Source organism: Tachypleus tridentatus, chromosome 13, assembly GCF_004210375.1.
Source record: "Tachypleus tridentatus isolate NWPU-2018 chromosome 13, ASM421037v1, whole genome shotgun sequence".
NCBI classification, from domain to species: Eukaryota; Metazoa; Arthropoda; class Merostomata; order Xiphosura; family Limulidae; genus Tachypleus; species Tachypleus tridentatus.
Genome location: NC_134837.1, coordinates 31,096,582 through 31,112,063, shown reverse-complemented (window position 1 = coordinate 31,112,063; position 15,482 = coordinate 31,096,582). Strand labels below are relative to the sequence as shown.

General features: G+C 35.5%; 1 protein-coding gene across 2 annotated transcripts in view; it reads left to right on the top strand.

Moving 5' to 3' along the window:
• The first annotated feature begins 6,856 nt into the window (after positions 1-6,856).
• The window catches only part of LOC143238636 (epithelial sodium channel subunit alpha-like), a 40,989-nt gene continuing 32,363 nt past the window's right edge, over positions 6,857-15,482 (top strand). For both annotated transcript variants that reach the window (XM_076479041.1, XM_076479040.1), the window contains exon 1: positions 6,857-7,212. In XM_076479041.1, the coding sequence (XP_076335156.1) occupies positions 6,872-7,212 (341 nt within the window). In that variant the 5' untranslated portion in view covers positions 6,857-6,871. The remainder of the gene's footprint in view (positions 7,213-15,482) is intronic.

The following is a 15,482-nucleotide window of genomic DNA, read 5'->3' as shown; positions in this document are numbered from 1 at the left end:
ATGTACGGCATGATAAAGATCACTGTTTGTTGCTGCAGTGATCCAAATAACAGAGGTTGTCATATAAAAGTAAAGTTTATTGAAATATATTACCTATTGAAGGTTCGATGATCATGAATTTTTTTGCCGAATAATCAGGCATAACGTCGCCAGAAAGCTATCACATAGTAAAGTGATTATGTGCGGATCTGGGGCAAGCAGGAAATTAAGTTATATATATAAATATAAATATACATGTTTATCACTATGGCAACAGGTTATATAGCTTATTATTGTAGATTTATAACACATGGTGGTAAATGACTCATTTCCATCAACAGTCTCGCACCTACTTTACCAATCAAAGCATTTAGTATAAGGAAGTGAATACAAAACAGATATTGCTTGGGGGTGAGTTTATAAGAGGTGCGCTTTTTTCAATGTTTGACGTGTGTGTCTTAATATCGATAAGTACCAGGAGATAAATGGTTGCCGATTTAACATTTAGCTTAACCCAGTAGGTTTACCATAACTCTTTTACAGCTAAAGCCAAGAGACAGATTAAGACTGCAGGACATCATTGAGCGTGTGTTTATAAACGTATAGTTTATGTTATATTGCACAACAGCCATAAAACCTGAGGGTAGACTTGGTCGCGTTTCACCGTTCCCATAAAATGTCGTACAAAGACATCCCCAGAACAAGTATCAATCACCAACAAGGCTTTTAATGAGCATTATTGACTGATGTCCACCTTTAACGTGTCCTCAGAATTAAAAATGTTCGTTACTGCGTTTTGTCAGGTACTCACGCACAGCAAGAGATTGGATCGATATATTTCTATGCGGGAACAAACATCTTTTATAATTAGGTTCAACAAGAACTTTTAAAATAGTTTGAAAGCTGGATGATGTGTCTGCTGTTGGAGCACCAATTAAGGTAGCAACGAAACACGAGAACAGAACATGTGGTCATTGAAGAAAGAAGACGTAAGCTATTTACCACCACTGACATCCTTGATAATTATTGGTTTAATGAAACTAGTAGAGGTGTGTCTATTTTTATTTTGATGGAACTATGTAGGACTATCACCTTACTTTTGATGGAACTATGTAGGACTATCACCTTACTTTGTCTCCAAAGTTTTCATTTACTCATCAAAATAATAGTGCACTGGATATAGAAACTTATACGTATGATAGAGAGATACTCTAGCCATCCTGCTTACAAGGTTCTAAATTAAAGCGTCCCACTGGCACGCTTTAAAACACAGTTTATTTAAAATGTTTTATTTATTAAAAATAAAACTCATTCTACGATTAGAAAACAAATGGAAAACTCAATACAGTGATGCTGAGATTCTGTCTGAACATATATTTTCGACATTAGGTTGTACCAGCTCCTTCAAGAGACTGTGTTCAATCACTGATTTAATTCTGTTCCTCATTTAAAAAAAAAAAAAAAAGAGGATTATCAACCATAATCTTTATACTATTTGATTTGGAATTTTGTGCAAAATTGCACAAAGGTTACCAGTACATAACCATCCATATGTTATATCTAAGGGTTAAAGAGAAGGCAGTTAGTCAGTAGCGTGCACTGTCAATGAACAGGCTACTCTTGTTTGGCCTCACTGAATATAATTATTATTATAGCACAATCACAGCGGGTCGAAATCCATGAATTCTCGGATTCACAGTCCGAGAAGCATACGGCTACGCCCAGCCTAGCCTTTATATTATTCTACTGTATTCTTTCTACCATTAAATATTTTTATTAATTTTAAAATAAACTCTGAATAAACCACCAAATAGAGCTACGCTATATCAGTGAGGTTATTCTATAACTAATTTGCTATACAAGTTATTTCATTCGTCTTACGATTTATTACTACAATAACATAGAGTTCATGAATATTATGATATTGTAATGACTAAAAGCTTAGGGTTTCGTAACTTAAGATAAATAAGACGAATTAAAGAAACCTAATTTATTGTGTGTTTTTGTTGTTGTTGTTAAGTTTAAAGCATTACAGTGGGCTTCTATTTTGCACCCACTACGCATATTTTTAAGAGTGCGAGCCCTCAGACTTACTTTTAAGCCATTGGGGGTCGTTTCGTTTCTGCTATGTTATGAAGATGTTTTTACATTCATAGAAATTTGTTCACTTCTTAAGTTTGGTTTGTTTTTAATTTCGCGCAAAGCTACTCGAGGGCTATCTGCGCTAGCTGTCCCTAATGTAGCAGTGTAAGACTGGAGGGAAGGCAGCTAGTCATCACCACCCACCGACAACTCTTGGGCTACTCTTTTACCAACGAATAATAGGATTGACCGTCACATTATAACTTACCCAAAACTGAAAGAGCGAGCATGTCTGATGTGATCGGGATTCCAACCCGCAACCTTCATATTAGTAGTCGAGTACCTTAACCACCTGGTCATGCTGGGCCAACTTCTTAATTTAAAAATAAGCAATGCCATTTCCGTGTTAATGCATGTCTAAAATATTCAAACTACCAAACTACCAAAGGTCTTCGAAATATATTTTGATAGTTCGGTTTGTTTTCTATTTTGTTATTATCGAATTTTATTTGAAAAACAAATCAAAATTACATTTTATAAACTTAATCTAGTGTACAACATAACAGTTCTTATGCATGTCACTTTGATAATATAAAATATTGTCTCAACCACTACTGCCCCTCAGCAGGTAAGTCTGTAGGTTTATAATGCTACATTATAAACATTTATAATGCTACATTATTATTGGATACCCGTAGTGAGCCCATCACAAATATCCCCCGCCTGTAAAGTGGTAAGTCTACGAATTTACAACGCTAAAATCAGGTGTTCGATTCCCTCGGTGGACTCAACAGATAGCCCGATGTGGCTGTACTACAAGGAAACACACCCTACATCCATCACAAAAACTCATTACGTAGCTTTGTGCTTAACAACAAACAAATGGGACTATGTTTATCGTATCTCAACTATCTTGATAAGCTCTGGTGTGAGGCGAAAGGCGTCGTCTGTACTGAACATAATGTGGTTGACATATTATAATACAGTCGTTTTTACTTTAAATTATAGGTTCATAGAACTCATCTATATAACACCGCATTTTAATTAATCCCAAATGTCGCTTTGTTTCAGCAAACAGATCCACGTTTTAACTCCAGGGAGTTGTTTCTTAACTTATTCTTTAGCGTAAAATTCCACAACAGTCTCGAATGACTGGCACAAAAAACAGTCCTTTTAAAGACAGTGGACATTATCCCTCATCTATAAACCGAGTTTAAATATTTTAATATTTAATCTCGTAAATCTATTTCTTCTTCTAATATTAAACTAAAATCTCCGCTATCATTCTTCCGGTTTTTCAAATTGTTTTCCTCTGTTTTCCTTTCCAGGATTTCTGGGATACCGTTGGTTAGTTCTACCAATTCTGGAGCTGTGTGTGTGTTTTCATATAGCAAAGCCACATCGGGCTATCTGCTGTGTACACCAAATGGAATCGAAACTTTGATTTTATCGTTGTAAGTCCGTAGACTCACTGCTGTCCCAACGGGGGCCAAATTTTAGAGCTAATCCCTCTTCTCTGAAATCATTATACAATTATCTTACACACTCCTTCGATCCTCAGTTTCAAAAAGTGTCTAGTTGTATTTAATTTTAATGCATTTATTGGAATATAGAACATATTTTCTATTCAGCTGATTTATTCTTTCGTGTTATGTGAGATCTTGCATTTTTCATTAAAATATCCATCCTTTGCTTTCTAACGTATAAAATGGGCCCGGCATGGCCAGATGAGTTAAGGTGTTCGACTCGTAATCTGAGGGTCGTGGGTTCGAATCCCCGTCACACCAAACATACTCGCTTTTTTTTTAGCCGTGGGGGCGTTATAATGTGACGGTCAATCCCACTATTCGTTGGTGAGTACTCCAAGAGATGGCGGTGGGTGGTGATGACTAGCTGCCTCTAGTTTTACACTACTAAATTAGAGACGGCTAACGCAGATAGCCCTCTTGTAGTTTTGTGCGAAATTCAAAAACAAACTAACATATTATACATATATATACTTCTCTATATTTCTTCCCCTCTTAATAGCTCTTTCTTTTCTCGACTTTTTTAGAATCTCATCATGAATTCAAATTTTTAACCTCTTTAATCTTCTCTTCCACGCAATATTCTCTGAGTTCTCTTTCTTTACTGCTTCCTATGACTTCTTTTTGATTGTAACCCACTGGTCCTCTTCACTTTTGTTTTCAGGTTTTTCGCTTATTATTACTATGATTTTCAGTTAAATCTAGTTTCACATAAGAACAGATGAGATAATTCTACTATATATAGGGAAGAAAGTTAACAAGATAAATTGTAAAGTAATTTGGAATTTCCCTGAAGTGACTGAGTTGACACACAAAAAAAATACATAAACTGAATACAGTGTGTATATATACAATGAAACAAGCTTTATTCTTGTAACACATTGCAGCATTGTGTGTAATCTACCATTCTGAAAGAAGGACATTGGACTGATCCGGCTGGTCATTCACTCTCAAGACTTATTTCTAAGCTGACCGACTCGCTGAAGATGACGTTAGACTGATTAAATCTCTTATTAATTAACTGCCACACATTACCGAAACGATTGACGTTACCTATGTGACTGGCCATTCCTATTCAAACTTAGTGGAAGATGTAACTTCTAAAAGTTACTTGACCTACCCTAGAAGAACGCTGCTGTCGACCTTCGTGTATAATGTGTAACTTTACATTTGTATCTCCCACAGACAACCAGATGTAATCTCCAAGGGATAAATGAAAGTAAAAATTTAAATCGAAATCATTTCAATGATTTTCTTTAAAACGTGCGATATGAAAACCACACATAACCAGAATGATAAAAAAATCCCTATTCTAAAATAAGAAAGTAGAAAACATATTCTATGACTTCATACTACAGTACTATTAAATGTATTTTATTCTCTAATGTAAAGCTTCTGGTCAGATTTTGTTGTTTTTGGTTTATAGATTAATTGTTCTCAGTCCTTTCTGCTTTGTGTAAGGCCTTTTTTTCAGCTTTTTCTGTTTTAGTTTTGTTTGATCAGTGGATTGTAAATAACTTTACAGTCTGCTGCTAAATTAGCTTTAATTATTGTAATAGAAGTTCTGAAACGTTATTTGACAAAAATGTTGTCTGTCTGATCTCTTACAATTCTTCAACCACTTTGATGTGACCTCAAAGAATAAAAATATCTAGATTGATGCTTAAACCAAGTATTGCTTAACCCTAAATTTTCCTCTTCACAAAACTGTACTAATCTATCTCCTCTAGGGTTCCGTTATCTAAGTCCACGTGGTCCAAAACTTGTACGCTGTTCCTACTTTTACCTATCTTTGAAGTAAAGTCATTCATTACCATAAGATATTTCTGATTTCACTGCCTATATAACTAAAATATTGATAAAAACTCTTACATTCCTCTTCTTCACTGTCAGATGTAGGTGTACAACTTTGGATGATGTCTAACTTAAAGGTTTTGAACGAAATTTGACAAACATTATACAGACTGAAATAAACTAGAAACTTTGCAAATAGTTGCTTAAATATTCTTTCTCTAGCCGAAGTGTGATGTTTATCTCCTCCTAAATATTTACAGCCTTCAATCATCAAAGTCCTTTAACCAATCAATCTAATTTCACTTAGCCCTAAGATACTACACTTCAGTATTTTCATCTCATAATTTACTCAAACCTTACTCAATGTCTATCCTCTTCATTTTTATTTTTATATGAGATTCCCTGTTACTGCATTTATTGGTTCCAACAACAGAATTAACAGGTTCTACAGAAGTAGGATTTGCTTAATTTTGAAATAATTGCCTACAGGAAAGGCAAATAGTCAACATCACCAACCCCCAAACCCCCAACTCTGAGGGTATACTAGTTACTAACGAATAGTGGAATTTATTTGGATAAAGATTTCATTGTTGTTAAGTGAATAGCGAGACAATCGGCTATCGAAATTCGATGGTCCAACGCGGCTAAGCAATTAGGATGCTTTACTCGCAATCTGAGGGTCGCTGGCTCGAGTCCCGACCAAATATGCTCGCTCTTTCAGCTGTAAGGTTGCTACAATATAACGTTCAATCCAACCATCGTTGGTAAAAAAAAGTATCCCACAAATTGGCGGTGTGTGTTGATGACTAACAGCCTTCTCTCTAGTCTTTTATTGCAAAATTAGGGACTAGCGCAAATACTGCTCGTGTAGATATGCGCGAAATTTAAAACAAGCAAACCGAAACCCGATTTTTAGCGTCGTAAGCATGCAAACTTACAGCTGAGCCTCTAGGGGAGGGCAACTGGAAAAAAGACCAATAATACAATACGTCTTCGATTACATTGGTTTATTTTTGTTTTCTGTTTTACTTTCTCATTCAAGTAATACGTCTATTAAATTATATTTAATCACTTTCGACCTGAGTCCTTCGCTACCTCAACAATGAACTTTAGACTTATAAAACTCAAATCTGGGGTTCGATTCTCCGCGTTATGCCTTCTATCTAAAAACACAACTCTTGCTTTCCTCTCGGATAATTCCTGGTACATGTGCATCACTGGTACAATGACACATAAGAATAGTTTTAATAGTTCTTCTTAATTTAATGTGCGTTTTTTACCTAAACTATTTATAAAAAATTTAAACAAATTCAAAGGACACAAACACAGCGTTTTCACAAATATTAACAGATAACAAAGAAAAAAGAAACGCGAAATGAAGTATTACAAAATGGAAACTGCTAGACGTTGACACCAGAAGGAATGACGTCACGGTAAAACACGAGAGAAGCTCGGAGTTTCCAGTGCACGCAGGGTTATTTCGATGCTCTATGATTCATAACAGCAAGCCCAGAACTGTAGTTCCAGAACAGCTGCAGTCAGACCAGCTACCTACCATGGTTAAGGAAGACCCGAACGTCCCGTTAAGGGAATTCTTCAAAAGCCTTCTCGAACGTTCCAACGTGAATGGAGTGTCTCACATCGCTAGCGCTTCGAGTGTTCTCAGACAAAGTGTCTGGGTTCTGGTCCTCGTGCTAGGGCTTTTCGGCTGCATCTATGAGAGTTATCAATTTCTAAAAGTGTACTACACTTATCCAGTAGTGGTTACTTTAGACGTCGAGAATAACTGGACACTGCCTTTTCCTTCATTAACCATATGTAATCTCAATAGGTAACTATAGGCTATTTTTATTCTGTATGTTTCAAATGAGTTTTAGGTTTTCCTCCGTTGTCTTTCATTACAAATTGTAAAACCATATAGAAAAGCGATGCAACAGTCCTACACGTAAAAAAGGAAAATCAAAAAAGGAAAATCAATACCAATCTGTTTACTTTGAAGGTAGGCAAAAGCTATATAATGAACCATTTGTACTCTGTCCACTACGGGTATCGAAACCTACGGGATTTTAAAGTTTTAAGTCCGCAGACATGCCGCTGTACTACTGGGAGACTAGTATGAGTAACGCAAGGATTGTGAATATCTTTGTTTCTTGTTTAGATTTGTCAGCGTGTTTAAGAAGATATGAAAACTTGGAGAAAAAAGGGTTTTTGTAAACTATAGCACAACAGATTTTATAAACTGCTCAGACGTATTAATTAACAAGTTAGAAAATTTATAAACATATACGTCATCAAGTCATTTATTCCTTCTCTTTCTAGATATAATAGACAGAGATTATCAGGTAAAATGAAGTCTCCCAACTGACTTTTCTACACGGTTCGTTTGTTTGTTTTTGAATTTTGCGCGAAACTACACGAGGGTTCTCTGTACTAGTCATCCTTAATTTAGTAGTGTAAGACTAAAGGGAAGGCAGCTAGTAATCAGCATCCAGGGCCAACTCTTGAGCTATTCTTTTATCAACGAATAGTGGGATTGACCATCACTTATAATGTCCTCACGGCTGAAAATGCAAGATTGTTTGACGTGATAGGGATTCGAACCCGCGATCCTCAGATTACGAATCGAATGCTTTAACCCACCTGGCCTTTCTAGACGGACTTCAAAATTTTATCAACACAACATCGCCTCTTTGCGAACGCACATATTACCATAATGGAGGTTTGTGTGATAGGAGACCAAACATGGATAATGGGTTTCAGAATGTTCTTATTGCCTAAAAAAATCTGCGTTTGTTGTTACGACTGCAACATCCCGAGGAATTCTTCCGTCATTATGAACTGATAATAGCTCATTATGACCATAGTATTCCTCATAACAGAAAATCGGAACAAATTCCAAATAAACCAAACCAGAGCACAGATAGTCCACTAATTAGCTTTGCACTTAACAACAACAACAACACAGAAATAATTATTTTAAAAATTGGTCGTGTTAAGCTATTCCAAAGATGGTTTATTGTGAATTTCGTGCAAAGCTACACGAGGGCTATCTGCGCTAGCCATTCATAATTTAGCAGTGTAAGACTAGAGGGAAAGCAGCTAGTTATCATCACCCACCGCCAACGCTTGGGCTACTCTTTTACCAACGAATAGTGAGATTTACCGTCATATTATAACGCCCCAACGGTGAAAGGTGTGACGAGGATTCGAACCCGCGATCCTCAGATTACGAGTCGAGTTCATTAACCACCTGGCCATGTGGGGCCTATTTGTGCTCTGCCCACAGCAAGTATCAATGGCTGATTTTAAGCGGCATAAGCTCTCAAAATTACCTCTGAGTCACCGTATGGGCTTATTGTTAATGTTATGCAAATAAAACTTTTTATGGGTGATTGTACTTATCAAAATTAATCCAATTTAATGGCGGGCTCGAACCTCTTTCGCCGAATATCTCGCCTTTTCAGCCGTGGGAGCGTTATAATTCACGGTCAATACTACTTTTTAACGGTATAAAAGGTTCCAAGGGTTGGCGGTGGATGGTGTTTGACGAGTTTACTTCTCTCTAATCTATTACTGGTAAATTACGAGCGGTTAGTGTAAATAACAGTTGAAAAGCTTTGTGCAAAATGTTTCACTGATTTACCAGATGAGACTTCTGACGATTTTGGTCGAAAGTTTTTATCGTTTGAAAGTATATAAATTTGCTAAAATTATTTTGAGTATATATTTTACAGTGTAACACTTGTGTTGATCGAAATAAGTCATTTATTATTTTACATGTGTTGATTTTGATGATTTAAGTATTTTATTTTTGTCAATTCTGGTGGCCTAAAACATATATTTGAAGCAATTAGGCATATATTGATTTTGCTTGGCTAAATAATATTGTTTAAATATAATGATGTGTTGATTTTGATGGCTTAAAACATACGTATTTTAATTATTTTGACATGTATTGATTCAGGTAGTCTGTAATATATTTTAGTGTTGTAAATCTGTAGTCTTACCGCTGTAGTAGTGGGATCACACACAACATCTGAAGGCAACCCATTATATAGGCCAACCATTCTATTTGAAAAATAAAATTGTTTTAGCTGTAGACGGTTTCTACCTTGTCTAAATCTACATTTATGTTCTCTTGTTCTACAATTCTCACTGTTAAGTATGAAAAATGTCGATCCATCAAATTATCAATTCCTTTTACAATATTAATCACTTCAACCAGATCCTCTGTAACTTTTCCTTTTCCAGGAGAAAACAATTTTGAGGATCATAACCTCCCTTAATATGACAACCCTTCCATCCCAGGTTCCATTTTAGAACCCTCTTCTGAACTCTTTCCCACAATTCGATAATTCCTAAGGTAAGGAACCCAAGACTGAACACAATACTCCAGATGTGGTCTAAACAGTGTTCTATACAACGAGATTATAGCCTCTTTAAACTTGTATTCAGTATTCCTATAGATACAACCTGAAGTCCTATTTGCACATACTACTTAGATGGCCTATGAGACTGATCAACCATTACACCAAGATTTTAATATTTCGTGACACTATTAAAGTTATTACCATCGAAATTATATTTATAATTCAAATTATGATAACTCACATGCATTATCTTGCATTTACTATAATTAAAACTCATGCGGCATTTATTCACCCAACTCACTAAATTATCTAAATCCTTTTGTAAAGTAGCCATGCCCTCCTCTTAGCCAGCAACATCCAAGATCTTAATATCATCAGCAAGGTTAAGTAATTTACTGACCATTTCTTCATCTTTGTCATTGATGTAAACCAAAAAACCAAGGGACCTAAGAATTAGCCTTGAACACTGCTAAATTAGGTATGGCTAGCGCAGATAGCCCTTAAGTAGTTTTGCGCGAAATTCAAAAAACAAACAAACTGATGAAAGTAATTTAGTCAAAATATGTTATTTTTCCTATAGGAGTCAGGAACTTAATCTTTATAGATTATAGGTTATAATGCTAACTTTATGGGATTTACGATAGAATTCGTATTATTTTTCAGCCTGTTTCTTAAACAGTACACTTCACTTTAGTTTGGTGACATTAGAATGATTCATTACACCTTTTATAACTGAATATGACTGGTATATTAAAATAAGTGTTGCATACTGATGTCACTCATAACATTTAAATGGATTTGCACCACAGGGTTACAACGGGTGAACGTCACGCAAAATCTACTGTTGTTTACTTCCTGAAAAACAGTTATGTATATGTATGTATGGACTTTACCTTGCTAATAAAAATCTTCTTTTGAGTCGCATTCAGATTGAATGTGTTTTTAATACACAGTAGGTGTACTCATGTCATGTACGGTGAGAGATTTTTTGAAAGTTTTTGTTTTTCTATGAAGTACACCGTGGCAACACTAAGATTGAAAATGCATAACAATAAAACAAGTCGTGTCCGTTGGGCTGGGTTCCTTAAGCAACATTTTATTTTCTAATTTAATTTTTTTACGAAAAGCGGTAAGTAACACGCGACTTTTAAACATCTCACATAAGTGCATCTGTCTTGAAAATTAGTATAAACAATGCGCGAAAGGAAAAAAATCTCTCAAATGATTGGCAGGATTTACAAAAGAAATGTAATTGTAGAACCAGGGTTTTACCAGTTATGAATATATAAACACCGTTTCTGTTTTTTATCCTAAGTATGCCAATAATAATTGAAAGCACATAGATTCTATGTATACTCCACGTAATAAAGAAATCCCATCAGTTTTCTTAGTGATCTCCCCCCAAACAAAATACACACATTTTCTGGTCTGTATTTTGGACCCGTCATGGCCAGGTGGTTAAGACGCTCGATTCATAATCTTAGAGTCACGGACTCGAACTAACATGCTCTGCTTTTCAACCGTGGGGGCGTTATAATGTAACGGTCGATCTCACTATTCGTTAGTAAAAGAGTTGCCCAAGAATTGGCGGTGGATGGTGATGACTTGCTACCTCCCCTCTAGACTTACATTGCTAAGTTAGGGACGGCTAGTGCATATAGTCCTCGTGCAACTTTGCGCGAAATAAAAACATAACTAATGATGCTATGAAGTACATTCAGCTTAAAATAAAAGTAACGTATTCGCGTATCCTGAATCATTCGTAGTTGATTAAACCATATTTCATACAAACTCCTCGGAGCAGTTACAGGACAAACAAAATCATTTTCTTTAATTATAGTAGGAGACAATGCTGATTTTCTGGGAAATGCCATCTTAATGAACTCTCGAAAACCCAACGTTATATAATTATAATAATCCACGATTAAAAGTAAAGGGGAATGTTTTATAACGTGTTAACCACCCTACATTTACTACATCAAGGACACACGATGCTATTCGTCCAATATCATGGTTGATAATACCGGCTGAGATAGGGCAGATTCAGCAGGGTCTAGGCTATCTCTCTCTCTCTCTCTCTATATATATATATATATGTGTGTGTGTGTGTGTGTGTGTGTGTCATCAGTTTTTTAGTGAACAAAAATTTCTAGAGTACGAAACAAATTAAACAAGCAAACAGTAATTATTTTTAATTTTACTGACATCATTTACTAATCGAATTTGTAGGTGAGAATTAATAACACAGCATTATTTATTTTGTTTTAATAATGTTTGTTTATTATTATTTTATCTTATGAGTAAACTTCGCTGTCGTTCACAAGAACTGGCAAATAAGGTACCTAGCTAGTCTTAAAAAGTTTTGACCCCACTGGTGCGTGGTTTGTTAGCGGACTAACAACGCTAGAAACTGCCTTTGGATACTTGTGATGGGCAGACCACAGGTAGCTTACAGTGTAGCTTTGTGCCAAACTACAAACAGATCTTATGTTTTATTGGCACACAATAATCCACTTCCAATGCACTCCAATTTCAATCCATTGTCTCTTCACACGCACCTGTTGGATGCATTTTACAAATACAGTAACTATTCATGTCTCAGGGAAAACTTTGTGTATATTTAGATGCTAGTATAACAGCTGAATAAAATAAAAATGTAATTACTTATAACCTTTAGTTTAATAATTTTCAATGTATTTATTTTTTTCCACTGACGACACCCTAACCCCCTTAACTTGAGTTGTACGACACAAAGTTTAGTAACTTCTGCTTTAACTTCCTTGTGTGTGTTGTTTAATTTTGTTCTTTCACTCTTTATATTTAATATTTATTATTGTTTTTCTTTCTACCGAACTTTTGGTTTTAGTAGCAGTAACTCCTTTCTGTTATAATGAGTTAATAATCATGACGAAACTGTTTAGTTTCTTATACTTGCTTCTATTAAATGTATTCTATATAGCCGTTTAAGTATTTTTGGCTGTTATTAAGCCCAAAGCTGCATCTACGCAATGGAATACGTGTGGTACGCCCACCCCAGGTGTCAATATAAGATTTTTGGCGTTAAAAGCCCTTAAGCTTGCAGCTGAACCACTGGTGAGAGGAATGTGAAATCAAACCAATTCTTCGTTGGTTGGAAAGGTGCCAGTAAGTTAGTGTGGTTTTTATCATTTATCGCGTGAATTTTTGTTGGAAACCAACCAATAGGAAGTTCATTCTTTCCTAAAAGATTTCATTCTAAGTAAATGTTGTTCTTACTAAATTTAAAGATATTTTGTTTACGCTTCAAACGTGGCAGCAACATATATATGAATAACATAGCAATTCTTCGGAGCTGTCTCCTGCTGGAACAGCGGTAAGTCTATGGATTTACAACGCCAAAATTAGGGGTTTGATTCCCTTCGATGAACACAGCAGATATCCCCGTGTGGCTTTACTATAAGCAAACACACACATGCACTCTTCTGAGCTACCTGTGTTTACATTGAATGATGTTATTTTAATCATAAGCTTAGTATTCACAGTCAGGGAACATTATCCAACCAGTATCGGTCGGTTTAATGAGGCCCGGCATGGCAAAGTGTGTTAAGGCGTTCGACTCGTAATCTGAGGGTCGCGGGTTCGAATCCCGGTCGCACCAAACATGCTCGCCCTTTCAGCCGTGGGGGTGTTATAATGTGACGGTTAATCCCATTATTCGTTGATAAAAGAGTAGCCCAAGAGTTGGCGGTGGGTGGTGATGCTTTCCCTCTAGTTTTACACTGCTAAATTAGGGACGGCTAGCGCAGATAGTCCTCGAGTAGCTTTGCACGAAATTCAAAACAAGCGGTTTAATGATTTAAATGGGTGAGTTTATATTTTTGTTCCACCAGTTCGCCAAAAGAATGTGTGAAACTTAACAGCAGTTATTCTTAGTAAAAATAACGAACGGTATATTAGGAACTTTACAAAGTAAATATTTAAAGCCCTTGAAAGACACTGGAGTTTTTGCCACTTAATCCAAGGTTTCAAATACACTTGCACTGGTATTAACTTTAGGTAATGTTTATTGGAACAACAAATCTTATCTCACTTCCTTAGTTGTTGTAGAATGTATTATAAAACACAATTTGATTAGTGATCACCCGACGATCAGCTGTGATGTAATTCTTTTTACATTTCTCTTTTACTTTCACCCATCTATTAATTCTACTTTTGATAAGGACAAAGAAATGTTAACTTCAATAGTTATTAACTTGAATAAATTCAATGTTTAAAACTAGATATTTAATACTCACAAGAACTAGCCAGTGGCACAGCGGTTCGTCTGCGGACTTACAGTACTAGAAATCGGCTTTCGATACGCGTGTTAGGCACAGTAAATGTAGCAAATCGTGTAATTTTGCAGATAAACAAACAACGACGGAGACTGCTGTTATTTCTCAACAGTTCAGCTGTTATAGATGTAAGAAAACATGTTTGTGTTTGTGTGTGGATGTTAGAAAACATATTTGTGTTTGTGTATTATACCTTGTGGATTTCGTAAATTTCTTTATGTCAGATTTCGAATGTTCAATCACCATGATTCCTATTTTGACAAAACTATCTGGTTAAATCATATGTTCAAATCTCAGGTTTGATGACAATCGATACAGCGATTCGCCAGTTATAAGAGGATATACAAACACAGACTTTTGTCAAATCATGGATTAGGGATTTTGATTATGTCAGAGGTATAATAATAAAAACGTATGAACAAGGTTTAGATGTACAATATACAAATCAATAGTGACTAAGTTACCATCGCTCGTGCAAAAAATACAAGTATCATCTTTCGTTCTAGAATGTACTATATGGGGTTATATGTAAACTTTCGTTCTAGAATGTACTGTATGGGGCTGTGTGTAAACTTTCATTCTACAATGTACTTTGGATCCGGAATGTAACATATGGGACTGTATATATTTTTTCTCTACATTTGTTTTTAAATAGGCATGTCGTGTGTGTTTTAACATGTAGTAAAATTATACTATTATTAGATTCACGGAAATAAATCTGACAGGTGTAATCCTTAATACGTGAGTATTGTAAAAACGTGTCTATTGTTGTTTTAGAAACAAATTACATTCTATCTTGTGGAGATCACAATACTAAATCCTTATTGCTTTCCTAAAATTTTGAATTTTTAAGGTTTAGGGCAAGCGGTGATTTACTTTTATCTTAAAGATCCAACTGAATTTTAAAACACGTGAATAAAAATCGAACATTTTCTCCTACAAAATTAAGTCGTAGGCGCAAAACTTAAATAAATGCACATATAAAGTATCTTAAATTATAATATCCTATTATAATTCAAAATTTGCAGCAAATACTAGAGGGATTTTGATAAAAAGTTAAAAAAAAACATTTACTATATAAAAACTTAACAATTAAAACCACATATAATGTATCTTAAGCTACAAAATTCCAGCGAAACAAATGTTAAACAATGAATAACTTGTAAAACTGAATTTGGGCCCAGCATGGCCAAGCGTGTTAAGGCTTACCAAACATGCTCGCCTTTTCAGCCGTGGAGGCGTTATAATGTGACGATCAATCCCACTATTCGTAGGTAAAAGAGTAGCCCAAGAGTTGGCGGTGGGTGGTGATGACTAGCTGCCTTCCCTCTAGTCTTACACTGCTAAATTAGGGACGGCTAGCACAGATAGCTTCGAGTAGCTTTGCGCGAAATTCAAAAAAGAAACAAAACTGAATT